Source organism: Doryrhamphus excisus, chromosome 3 (genome assembly GCF_030265055.1).
Source record: "Doryrhamphus excisus isolate RoL2022-K1 chromosome 3, RoL_Dexc_1.0, whole genome shotgun sequence".
NCBI classification, from domain to species: Eukaryota; Metazoa; Chordata; class Actinopteri; order Syngnathiformes; family Syngnathidae; genus Doryrhamphus; species Doryrhamphus excisus.
The window spans coordinates 15,812,419-15,824,986 of record NC_080468.1 but is presented as its reverse complement, the minus strand read 5'-3'; the positions used below and the strand labels follow the sequence as shown (position 1 = coordinate 15,824,986).

The window sequence follows — 12,568 nt, the reverse complement described above, 5'->3', positions numbered from 1 at the left end:
ACTGTGCAAATATGCAAATATACCAGTGTACAGTGACAGTTATGATGTCGTCACTACCAACAGCACTAAATTCATCACATAGCAGCTTAACACCCAAACAGTGCACCTGATACAAACATGTATCAGGTGCAGAATGTGGGAGGAAACCGGAGTACCCACGGGGAGAACATGCAAACTCCACACAGAGATAGTCGAGGGTGGAATCGAACACGGGTCTTCTAGCTGTGAGGCCTGCTTACTAACCACCATGCAGCCTGACGTTTACTCAGTATCGGATCATACACGATGTCAGTGGTATCATACATCACTAGACACTGGCACCACCTTCCTGTTTTGCCATGAGTTATTACCAGGTACACCCTGGACTGGTGGCCAGCCAATCACAGGGCACATATAGACAAACAACCATTCACACTCACATTCATAATTATGGACAATTTGGAGTCGCTAATTAACCTAGCATGTTTTTGGAATGTGGGAGGAAACTGGAGTACCCGGAGAAAACCCACGCATGCACGGGGAGAACATGCTAACCCCACACAGAGATAGCCGAAGGTGGAATCGAACTTGGGTCTCCTAGCTGTGAGGACAAAAGTTTTGTATAGCAGGTAATCATGTTCCAATGTTGCTAAATGGGCTAGCTCGTACACTTTGACCCTGGGACGAGTGGTTTCTACCACTATTATATTTCGTATCGAGGTCAAGCGCGTCGGAGCGACTCGTGTCCTACGTTACATTCCGGTTTGAATGCGAGCGTAGCGTTTAAAGAAAGGGAACAGATCATGCAGATGGGGTTATTAGGAGCGCGCCCTGCAACCAGCGGCCCAAACGGCGCCCTTCCAGGAAGAGGCTTTGCTGATTGTTTCTTCCAGGAAGGCTTTTTTGTTGGCCGATCAGCGCTTATAGGAAAGACGTTTGCTTGGCCCATCAGCACCAGTATTGTCACAGCCGCTTCTGATAAAGCCGGAGCCGCTTCCAGGAAACCAGAGATTTACCCTCCAGCATTCCATCATTCCTTCACCGGCATCAGTGTGTGCAGGGAGAAAGTGGTGAGGCAACACAGAAGGGGGCCGGGGGGTGGGGCGTGGGTTGGATGGGGGGGTATAATAGGGATGTGGATCAATAAAAAACATATGGCGAGCGTGCACATATTGTTGAATGCACGTGACCGCCGAGGCCTCCAAGCGTTGACCCACAGCTCGCTGTGGTCACCGCATTCGCCGCAACGCTTCTTTTTATTATTTACTCTCTTTCTCTCTACCAACAAAAACACATCAAATAATAATCATAATAATAATGATTATTATTATTAAATGAATAAATTAAATAAAAATGTATTAAATATTACAATATTAATAACAATTCAATACAAATTTGATTAAATATTAAATAACAATATAATAATAATAATTATTATTAAATAAATAAATAAATTAAAAATGAATATTTAATAAATATTAAAATATTAATAACAATTTAATACAAATTGATTAAATATTAAATAATAATAATGTTTAAAGGGGTATATAGTGTTTGCTTGTTTTGTATTGCCAAATTAATTAATTAAATAAAAATTTAATAAATATTAAAATATGAATACAAATGTAATTAAATATATTAAATAATGATAATAATAATAATAATGTTTAAAGGGTATATAGTGTTTGCTTGTTTTGTATTGCCAAATTAATTAATTAAATAAAAATTTAATAAATATTAAAATATGAATACAAATGTAATTAAATATATTAAATAATGATAATAATAATAATAATGTTTAAAGGGTGTATAGTGTTTGCTTGTTTTGTATTGCCAAATTAATTAAATAAATATTTAATAAATATTAAAATATTAATAAAAATTTAATTAAATATATTAAATAATAATGATAATAATATTAATAATGTTTAAAGGGGTGTATCGTGTTTGCTTGTTTTGTATCGCCAAATTAATTAATTAAATAAATATTTAATAAATATTAAAATGTGAATACAAATGTAATTAAATATATTAAATAATAATGATAATATTAATGATTAAACGGGTGTATAGTGTTTGCTTGTTTTGTATTGCCAAATGAATTAATTAAATAAATATTTAATACATTTTAAAATATAAAAAAAAATTATTTAAATACATAATATAATATAATAATAATAATAATGTTTAAACGGGTGTATAGTATTTGCTTGTTTTGTATTGCCAGCTTCCCATTCATTCCTTATTGTTGGAGGAGCGCCCCCTGCAGGATTCATAAAGTATTGACCATGCACCCAAGCCACTTCTACCTTTCTATATACTACATATAGTACATATAATACCTCTAGTATCTAGTTCCCACACGTGACATGCTCATGCATTCATTGTGTGTATCGTAGTTTGGTACTGCTATCAGTGGATACTTTGATAAGATTGGTAGAGGTCAAAGGTTAAATGTACAAATCGGAACGGCACTCGGACGCCCGCCGATACTTGTGCAGGCCACTTGGTAGTTGATAGAAGATAAAGTAAGACAACGGTCTCCAAAATGCGGCCCGTTTTTCTTTATTGGCATTCATTCCATTCCGTTCTCCTCCGCTTATCCGGACAGGAGTTTCAGTAGGGAAGCCCTTCTCCCAGATTCGGGATGTGTCTGTGTTGTACGATTTGCGTTGGCTTTGTTTTTTCCCAAACACGGACCAATCAATCATTCCAGTTGAACTTTGACCGAGACTGAAAATGGGGGCTGGGCTGGGAACGCCGCAACGTCGAGCTTCCGGATTGAAGCAAATAGCAATTCCCAGTCAGGAGCCAGTTATTTACGGCAAAAATGTGCTATCCTCGCACACTGATGACCCCTCCCCTTCCTGTGTTCTTGTGCATTAATGCGAGGGGCCGCACTTGTTCCCGTTAGAAGAAAACAGGGGGTCCTCTGTGTGTGTGTGTGTGTGTGTGTGAGAGAGAGGGAGCGAGAAAGGGAGAGCCAATCACAGCGCGGCATGGATACTGAGCCCCCCAAGTGCTGCTGGTTTATAGGGTTCAGCTTCAGAGAAGTCACATGACTTCCCCGAGAGCGTGCAGGGGGGAGGAGGAGGCGGATAAGATGAATGAAAGAAAGGTAAAGGAGGAGGAGTGAACAGAAGGTCATGAGGTGACACAAAGGGTCAAGTGAAGGTCGGGTGAAGGAACGAGACCCAAAAGAAGACGGTGAGGAAGCGTGATGGTGTGAGATTACCCCGAAGGTCGGCTTAACCTTGGCTCACGGGCTCCCAGGGACGACGATGGGAATGTCAGGGATTGCTAAAAATGCTAATTTGGAAGGGGAGAAGCATAGCGGTAAATCGCCGGGCGGATTACATTGGCATGGCAACACATAGAAGCTGGAAGCCGATTGGACAAAAAACTGAAGTTTACTCAGTATCGGACACCACCTTCATGTTTTGCCATGAGTTATTCCCTCAAAAACCGGAGTACCCGGAGAAAACCCACGCATGCACGGGGAGAACATTCAAACTCCGCACAGAGACGACCGAGGGTGGGATTGAACTCGGGTCTTCTAGCTGTGAGGCCTCCTCGCTAACCACTTTTCAGCCCTAATAATATAATTCATTCATTCATTTTCTACCGCTTTTCCTCATGAGGGTCGCGGGGGTGCTGGAGCCTATCCCAGCTGTCTTGGGGCGAGAAGGGTACACCCTGGACTGGTGGCCAGCCAATCACAGGGCACATATAGACAAACAACCATTCACACTCACATTCATACCTATGGACAATTTGGAGTCGCTAATTAACCTAGCATGTTTTTGGAATGTGGGAGGAAACCGGAGAAAACCCACGCATGCGTGGAGAACATGCAAACTCCACACAGAGATGGCCGAGGGTGGGATTGAACTCGGGTCTTCTAGCTGTGAGGCCTGCGCGCTAACCACTCAACCACCGTGCAGCCCTAATAATATAATATAAAGTCAAAATATTATGGGAATAAAATCATAATTATGAGAAGAAATTTTCCAAGAAAGAAGTGGGAATTGTTAAGGAAAAGTGTTGCTTTCATTTTTCACTACATGGCCCTCGTTGGAAAAAGTTGAGACCCCCCCACTCCAGGGCATCTGCTTAGCCTCACAGGGCCGGATTATGAAAGCACACATTCACGATGCCCGAGATAACATTTACTTGCACCGTGTAGCAAAAGTGTACACACACACACACACACACACACACAAAGGAGGAGAATCCTGCTTCCAAAACAACCGAGGAGCAAAAAGCCATTTTTTTTCAGGAGCAGATGAATGCCGGCGGTTTTGGAACGAGGCGCTCTCCTGCAGTTCAAGTTGTATTGGCGTGGTCGGAGGAGGGGGGGGGGGGCGGTCTACAATGTGAAACATATGCTATCGGCTCTGCTGTGATGTCGACACCTTGACACACTTATCTCGTACACTTCTGTACTTGTGTCTACAATATTGGGAAATACAAGTGTAAGTGTGATCATAGGGGTGTTATTTCATGTCTGGAGGGCTCTAATCATCTTAAAAACTTATTTAGAAGGTTGCAAACTGTTTTGCTATGCCTAATATGTCTTATTATGTCTACTATGTTGGGTAATAGGAGTGTAAAGGTAACTATAGGGGTGTTATTTCATGTCTATAGTGCTCTAATAATCTTAAAAACTTTTTTAGAAGGTTGTAAACTGTTTTTCTGTGCCTAACATGTCTTATTATGTCTACTATGTTGAGTAATAGGAGTGTAAATGTGATCATAGGGGTGTTATTCCATGTATAGAGGGCTCTAATAATCTTAATAACTTATTTAGAGGGTTATAAACTGTTTTCCTTTGCCTAATATGTCTTATTATGTCTACTATGTTGGGTAATAAGAGTGTAAAGGTGACTATAGGGGTGTTATTTCATGTCTAGGGGGCTCTAATAATCTTAATAACTTATTTAGAGGGTTATAAACGGTTTTCCTATGCCCAATATGTCTCATTATGTCTACTATGTTGGGTAATAGGAGTGTAAAGGTAACTATAGGGGTGTTATTTAATGTCTATACAGCTCTAATAATCTTAAAACCTTTTTTAGAAGGTTGTAACATGTTTTTCTATGCCTAACATGTCTTATTATGTATACTATGTTGGGTAATAAGAGTGTAAAGGTGACTATAGGGGTGTTATTTCATGTCTAGAGGGCTCTAATCATCTTAAAAACTTATTTAGAAGGTTGTAAACTCTTTTCCTATGCCTAATATGTCTTATTATGTCTACTGTGTTGGGTAATAGGAGTGTAAAGGTAACTATAGGGGTGTTATTTAATGTCTATAGTGCTCTAATAATTTTAAAACCTTTTTTAGAAGATTGTAAACTGTTTTTCTATGCCGAATATGTCTTATTATGTGTACTATGTTGGGTAATATGAGTGTAAATGTGATCATAGGTGTGTTATTCCATGTGTAGAGGGCTCTAATAATATTAATAACTTATTTAGAGGGTAAAAACTGTTTTCCTTTGCCTAATATGTCTTATTATGTCTACGATGTTGGGTAATAGGAGTGTAAAGGTCACTATAGGGGTGTTATTCCATGTATAGAAGGCTCTAACAATCTTAAAAACTTTATTAGAAGGTTGTAAACTGTTTTTCTCGGCCTAACATGTCTTATTATGTCTACTATGTTGAGTAATAAGAGTGTAAAGGTGACTATAGGGATGTTGTTTAACGTCTGTAGGGCTCTAATCATCTTAAAAACTTATTTAGAAGGTTATAAACTGTTTTTCTATGCCTAATATGTCTTATTATGTCTACTATGTTGGGTAATAGGAGTGTAAAGGTGACTATAGGGGTGTTATTCCATGTATAGAGATCTCTAATAATCTTAAAAACTTTATTAGAAGGTTGTAAACTGTTTTTCTCGGCCTAACATGTCTTATTATGTCTACTATGTTGGGTAATAGGAGTGTAAAGGTGACTATAGGGGTGTTGTTTAATGTCTATAGAGCTCTAATAATGTGAAAGACCATATTTAGAAGGTCGTAAACAAGTTTTTAAAAATGTTTCAATGAAAAAAAGATTCAAAATCCGCATCTTCGACTTGTTCTCTCCTTTGTAACTGTCGATTGCAACCACCCAAGCGGTTCCCTCCCCTTCTGCTGTAAGATGGTGGTGATCGAGTGTAGTTAGGGTCCATTGCTGTGCTCCCCACTTGGGGGGGGGGGGGGGGGGGGGGGGTGTAATTCTCATAGGAGAGCACTTGTGCACTCAAGTGCACATTTTGAGTGTCCAACACTGCGCACTCACCATTTTGGAGTGCAACGTCCGAATAGAGATACTTTAGTACTCAAAGGACCAAGTCTTCCAGTTGAGATGGAACCCAGCTTTGTTTTGGTCCCTCCTTACATTGGAAGAAAGGGTGTGGGGGGGTCTTTTTCTGCGGGATGAACGCGTTGCTTTATTCGCTCGTCTATTTTCAGCTCAGCGGCTTTATGGTTATTGGAAAGGCGTTGCCATCTCGCTCCTTCCCAGAAGGAGTCAATAATTCTGCCTCTCCTTCATTTCTCCCTTATTCAATATTTCCTCCCAAACACCTCTCTCTTTACGGCGCACACGGTGGGCCAGGAATGCCTGCAGGGCACGGGACGGAAAAGGCACACAAAGACACGAGTGTGAGTTTGCGGGACGTGCCTGTCTTGTTGTTGTGCATCGGCCCGGTTGCGGCGCTAATGACTTGGACTGTTATGGCCCATTAAAACCAGCAACTGTTACTGGCAGCGGTGTTGACTATACAGCCGCTCTTATCAAGTGATTACAATCACACAAGAGAAGGAAGTGTGTGTGTGTGTGTGTGTGTGTGTGTGTGTGTGTGTGTGATTGTTTGTTAATCTGTCCAATGCACAATGATTCTTCTCATGTCACCTTACAGATGTTAAGGATAAGACTTCTCTATGGAGGCTCTTCCTAGGGAAGAAGTAGAACGTCCTACGACGTGGACCAGGTGATGCAAAGTCACCCCTTGCTTATGGCCGTCCATTGGTTCCAGACCCCACTGTGATAACCTTTTCCAGCGAGGGCCTCGAAGCATACATCAACACGCATCATAGACTTGATGGCGGTAGTTTATAGTATCAGTAAAGCGGCGTGTGCACGAATGCAAAGGTCATGCCAAAAACAGGCGGTGACCCACATGGCATCCGGCTGCGTCGCTTTTATTTGAGAACGTCCATGGCAACGCAGCGTCAACGCATACGACTGATGCATTTGCACAGGTGGGTAAATAGTGTATAACTACTGCATATATATCATGTAATTTTGCAAATGATCATTTTGATTGAAGGAGTGAAAGCGAAAGGAAAGATAATCAATGAGTTATTAGGGTTAAATAGATTAAAGATAATCGGTGAGTTATTCGGGTTAAATAGATTATTGGTTTATGCACAATATGCAATACAATACGCCACAAAATTGTAGCTAACTTCTACTATGTTGGCAACAACACATACACATACATGCAACACAACATATTTTCATTTTTAGAGGAAGTACAACATATATTTTATATTTTATACACAACATATTTTCATTTTTAGAGGAAGTACAACATATATTACATATTATATATTATATATTTTATACACAACATATTTTCATTTTTAGAGGAAGTACAACATATATTACATATTATATATTATATATTTTATACACAACATATTTTCATTTTTAGAGGAAGTACAACATATATTACATATTATTTATTATTTTATTTTATATTTTATACACAACATATTTTCATTTTTAGAGGAAGTACAACATATATTACATATTATATATTATTTATTATATATTATATATTTTATACACAACATATTTTCATTTTTAGAGGAAGTACAACATATATTCCATATTATATATTATTTATTATATATTATATATTTTATACACAACATATTTTCATTTTTAGAGGAAGTACAACATATATTACATATTATTTATTATTTTATTTATTTTATTTTATATTTTATATTTTATATTTTATATTTTATATTTTATATTTTATATTTTATATTTTATATTTTATATTTTATATTTTATATTTTATGTCATTGACGTGGCGCCACCTGGAGGTAAACACCGAGCCGTGCATCATTTCATCGGTCATCCATTAACCGCCCTCGCGGTGAATGATTATCGATTGTATCGATCCAAAGTTCACTTCCTAACTGAAATCTAAAACCATGTCCCTAAGAAGTCTCTCTTGTCGGAAGTGGTTTCATTTGGGGGATTTCCTCGTCGCCCCGTGGAATAAGTCGCTACGAAGCTCCTCCAGGGGTTACTACAACAGCGGGACGTCCAGAGACCAAGAGGCGGCCCGGGCGGCTCGTGTCCGGGTTGTGGACCTCCGCAGCGACACGGTGACCAAGCCTGGAGCGGCGATGCGTCAGGCCATGGCCGAGGCCGAGGTCGGAGACGATGTGATGGGGGAAGACCCGACGGTTAACGGTAGAGTCATCATGGAACACTTTGGCGTCTGTTAGAAACATATTGACGGATTCGAACCTCCGAGCTCAATGGCTCCCAAACGAATGGTTGTTAGTTACATAACAAATCATACCTCTTTCCACCATGCGGAGATGACGAGGTGTGTATGTATGTATATACTTGTATATATGTGTGTATTATTATTATTATTTTTTTTAATAAATTCTTGATTTTTCAGAGTTGCAGAAGATTGCAGGCGATATGTTTGGGATGGAAGCCGCACTGTTCGTCCCTTCTGGAACCATGAGCAACCTCATTGCAGGTACCATGAAGCACTTTAATCCTATTGTTTTGACCATCAATTGGACTCCCTGACCCCACAGTGATGGTGCACTGCAGGGAGCGTGGCGATGAGGTGATTGTGGGCGACCTGTCTCATCTCCACATCTATGAGCAAGGAGGCAGCGCACAGGTGGGTTAAACACCATCCACTGATATTTCTTAAAGGGATAGGTTGGAATTGTTTTCACATGACTATGTCTGTAGGTTACCGCCATGTAATGGTATTGATTTGATTTGAACATGCATGAGATTACAATTGAATGCATCACATAATCAGTTGACAGGTGAAGGGAAGGGTTAGGGAAGGTAAGGGAAGGGTAAGGGAAGGGTTAGGGAAGGTAAGGGAAGGGTTAGGGAAGGTAAGGGAAGGGTTAGGGAAGGGTTAGGGAAGGGTTAGGGAAGGGAAGGGTTAGGGAAGGGAAGGGTTAGGGAAGGGAAGGGTTAGGGAAGGTTTAGGGAAAGGGTTAGGGAAGGGAAGGGTTAGGGAAGGGTTAGGGAAGGGAAGGGTTAGGGAAGGAAAGGGTTAGGGAAGGAAAGGGTTAGGGAAGGAAAGGGTTAGGGAAGGGTTAGGGAAGGGTTAGGGAAGGAAAGGGTTAGGGAAGGGTTAGGGAAGTGAAGGGTTAGGGAAGGGTTAGGGAAGGGTTAGGGAAGGGAAGGTTTAGGGAAGGGTTAGGGAAGGGAAGGGTTAGGGAAGGGTTAGGGAAGGGAAGGGTTAGGGAAGGAAAGGGTTAGGGAAGGGTTAGGGAAGGGTTAGGGAAGGGTTAGGGAAGGGAAGGGTTAGGGAAGGGAAGGGAAGGGTTAGGGAAGGGAAGGGAAGCTAATTATGTCATTGATACAGTTGGCCGGCGTCCACGCCACCACAACCACCACCCTTGCCGACGGTACCTTTGACTTGGACCAGCTGGTGTCAAAGATCCGCCACGGATACCCAGACCCGCACTACCCACGTTCACGCCTCATTTGCGTGGAGAACACGCATAACATACAAGGCGGACGCGTCATTCCGCTGCGCTTCCTGCAGGAGGTGTGTGTGTGTTCTGTATTCCATCATTAGGCGCCATATTCTTATATAAAATCATTTCATGTTGTGCTTAAAAGGTGCGCGCTGTTGCTGACGAACACGCTTTGGCGGTTCACATGGACGGAGCCCGGGTGATGAACGCTGCGGTGGCACTGGGGGTGCCCGTGTCTGCCATACTGCGGCACACGCACACTGTTAGCGTGTGTCTCTCCAAGGTGGGACCATTACATTGTGGCTTTTTCATTATTTTGTGTTTATTATTTAGTGAGTGTTTGTATTTGGGTACCAGGGACTTGGGGCACCGGTTGGAACCATGCTAGCCGGCTCTAAAGATTTCATATCTCGGGCGCTGAGATGTCGGAAAGCCCTGGGTGGTGGGATGCGTCAGGCCGGCATACTTGCAGCGGCAGGGAAACTATCTTTGCTGGAGATGGTTGAAAGACTACAAGAAGATCATAACAACGCAAGAACATTTGCTGAAGGTTTTTTTTATTTATTTTTTAATTCTATACAATCTGGCTTCCATCGCAATTTTACTAAAAATAACGTTTTCGTCTCGCTAGCTTTGCAGGACTGCGACCCCGCTCTATTTGCTGTGGACATGGCCGCCGTGGAGACAAACATACTGCGTTTCCAAATCCAAGAACCTACCTTGAGTCCCTCGGAGTTCTGTAGCCGCATGGGCCGGGTCGCGGAGGGAGAGGAGGACTCGCTTGGACAGGGGGTACAAGTCCTCATGTATCCTCATTTTGGGAATTCCGTAAGAGCCGTCTGGCATCTCGGGATATCGGCTGAAGATACACAGCTGGCCATCCAGAAAATGCACTTTGTCGCCCGTCAGTACTTGAAGAAAAACCAAAGAGGATAGTCATACATTTTGCGGAAGATCTGATATTGAAAAACAAGAGACTTTTGTAATATAAATACAGTAAATCCCCTGCTATTTGGTGGGGTTTTTCTAGCCTTGATATATCAATCAAAGCTGATATATGTTTATTATGTGTAGACCAGGGGTGGGCAAACTTTTTGACTCGCGGGCCGCATTAATTTAACAAAATTGACGGGGGGGGGGGGGGGGGGGGGGGATTATGTAGTATTTTACACGTAACAGTCCATTTTTACACCTATATTTTTACACATATTTTACATGTAAAAGTGTCATGCAATCTGCTATATGTGCACTTTGAAATCATGTATTTGATGTAAAGTGTGTTATAAATGTATTATTATTATTATTATTGTTATTTTTATTAGAATTATTATTATTATTAGTTATAGTAATGTTATTATATTATTATTATTATTATTATTATTATTTTGTTAATAATAATAATATTACTACCATTATTATATTAATATTATTAACAACAATATTAATATAATAGTAGTATTATTATCATTATTGACAACAACATTATTATTATTATTTGTATTACTATTATTGTGCTTGTGCTCCTTTTTCCAGGAGTATTTTGTAATATTACTACCATTATTATATTAATATTATTAACAACAATATTAATATAACAGTAGTATTATTATCATTATTGACAACATTATTATCATTATTATTATTATTATTATTATTACTATTATTGTGCTTGTGCTCCTTTTTCCAGGAGCATTTTGTAACAGACCACATCAAATAACGAAATTGATAAAGCAGCTACCTCAACCATCAAAAAGTTGGCTCCAGCCACGATGCCAGGTTGTATGTTGAGTTTAAATGAAATACTTTGGAAAAAACAGGCGGGCCATATTGAAACACTTGGCGGGCCGGATGTGGCCCCCGGGCCGTAGTTTGCCCACCCCTGGTGTAGACCCTCCTGTCAGTCATTATGTCTCTCTGCACTCCAGCAAGTGCACTTCCTGCTAGCTGTGTGCGTTGTGCGCTACATGATTGAATACTTTCTTTGTGCCTGTTGCATATACAACACGATCTTTTCATGTCATTTTGTGACCTGAAAAAGTTTGTGACAAAGACAATGCAATAAATAATACAAAACAGTGAATATGACATTTCCCGAAGTATAAGTACAATAAACATTTTTTCCTGCATCTAAAAATATACTTTGACCAAAGAAAAACTGCTAAAAGCCATTAAACAACTACAGAGTATTACACATACACATTGAAATTACATCTGTGTTGACACACTATGGTAATGGTTTATTTTAAATCATAATACATGTATATATACACCTGATATTCTTGTGCCAATACACACAAACCATAACATAATGATATAACAGCTATTTTTTGTTGATATATTCTTGAATACTTTGTATTATGTGATCTCTGTGCCACTTCAATGATGCTTTATTTAAGCTAACCGAAGAGGGAATTTGTTGGATAATTATCCAGCCATTCACTGTCTATGCCGTTTATCTTCATTGGCATCATGGCGGTATGCTGGAGCCTATCCCAGCTGACTTTGGGCAGGAGGTGCGGTACACATCAGTCGTTGGACAATTATCCCTCCAGCAAAATAATTATAGAAAAAATGCAGACCATCTTGACCGTTGTGTATACATTTTGTTGACGTCGGCATGTTAGATAAATGCTGCATTAACTTCTATTCTAAGTAAAACAGTTGACATCAAAAGTCTTATGGCAGCGGTGGGATTCGAACCCACGCCATCGAGATGACTGGAGCCTAAATCCAGCGCCTTAGACCACTCGGCCACGCTACCGTTGAAGTAAGCCATGTTGTCCATTTAAAATATATACACACTATTGTGTGTGACTATGTGTAACCAGTGAC

General features: G+C 40.2%; 2 protein-coding genes and 1 non-coding gene across 3 annotated transcripts in view; 1 reads left to right on the top strand and 2 right to left on the bottom strand.

Annotated features, from left to right (window-relative positions):
* Window positions 1–12,568, bottom strand: part of LOC131126126 (CDP-diacylglycerol--glycerol-3-phosphate 3-phosphatidyltransferase, mitochondrial) — a 31,013-nt gene that overhangs the window by 18,065 nt on the left and 380 nt on the right. The window contains exon 2 of the mRNA XM_058068334.1: window positions 10,456–10,647. The gene's annotated coding sequence lies outside the window, so the exon portion shown is untranslated. The remainder of the gene's footprint in view (window positions 1–10,455; window positions 10,648–12,568) is intronic.
* On the top strand, window positions 8,025–10,839 carry tha1 (threonine aldolase 1). The gene is made up of 7 exons (XM_058068340.1): window positions 8,025–8,462; window positions 8,680–8,763; window positions 8,825–8,913; window positions 9,622–9,807; window positions 9,882–10,019; window positions 10,094–10,286; window positions 10,368–10,839. Exons 1-7 carry the CDS (start codon window positions 8,198–8,200, stop codon window positions 10,670–10,672), a joined length of 1,260 nt encoding a protein of 419 aa, XP_057924323.1. The 5' UTR covers window positions 8,025–8,197; the 3' UTR covers window positions 10,673–10,839.
* On the bottom strand, window positions 12,416–12,497 carry trnal-uag (transfer RNA leucine (anticodon UAG)). The gene has a single exon. It is a non-coding gene; the product is annotated as a tRNA-Leu (tRNA).

Excerpts from the sequence above, each read along its gene's own strand:
- tha1 (XM_058068340.1), top strand. The coding sequence starts at position 8,198 with ATGTCCCTAAGAAGTCTCTCTTGTCGGAAGTGGTTTCATTTGGGGGAT. Across the intron at positions 8,764-8,824 it reads CATGAGCAACCTCATTGCAG|TGATGGTGCACTGCAGGGAG; the intron begins GTACCATGAAGC and ends CTGACCCCACAG. Across the intron at positions 9,808-9,881 it reads CGCTGCGCTTCCTGCAGGAG|GTGCGCGCTGTTGCTGACGA; the intron begins GTGTGTGTGTGT and ends TGTGCTTAAAAG.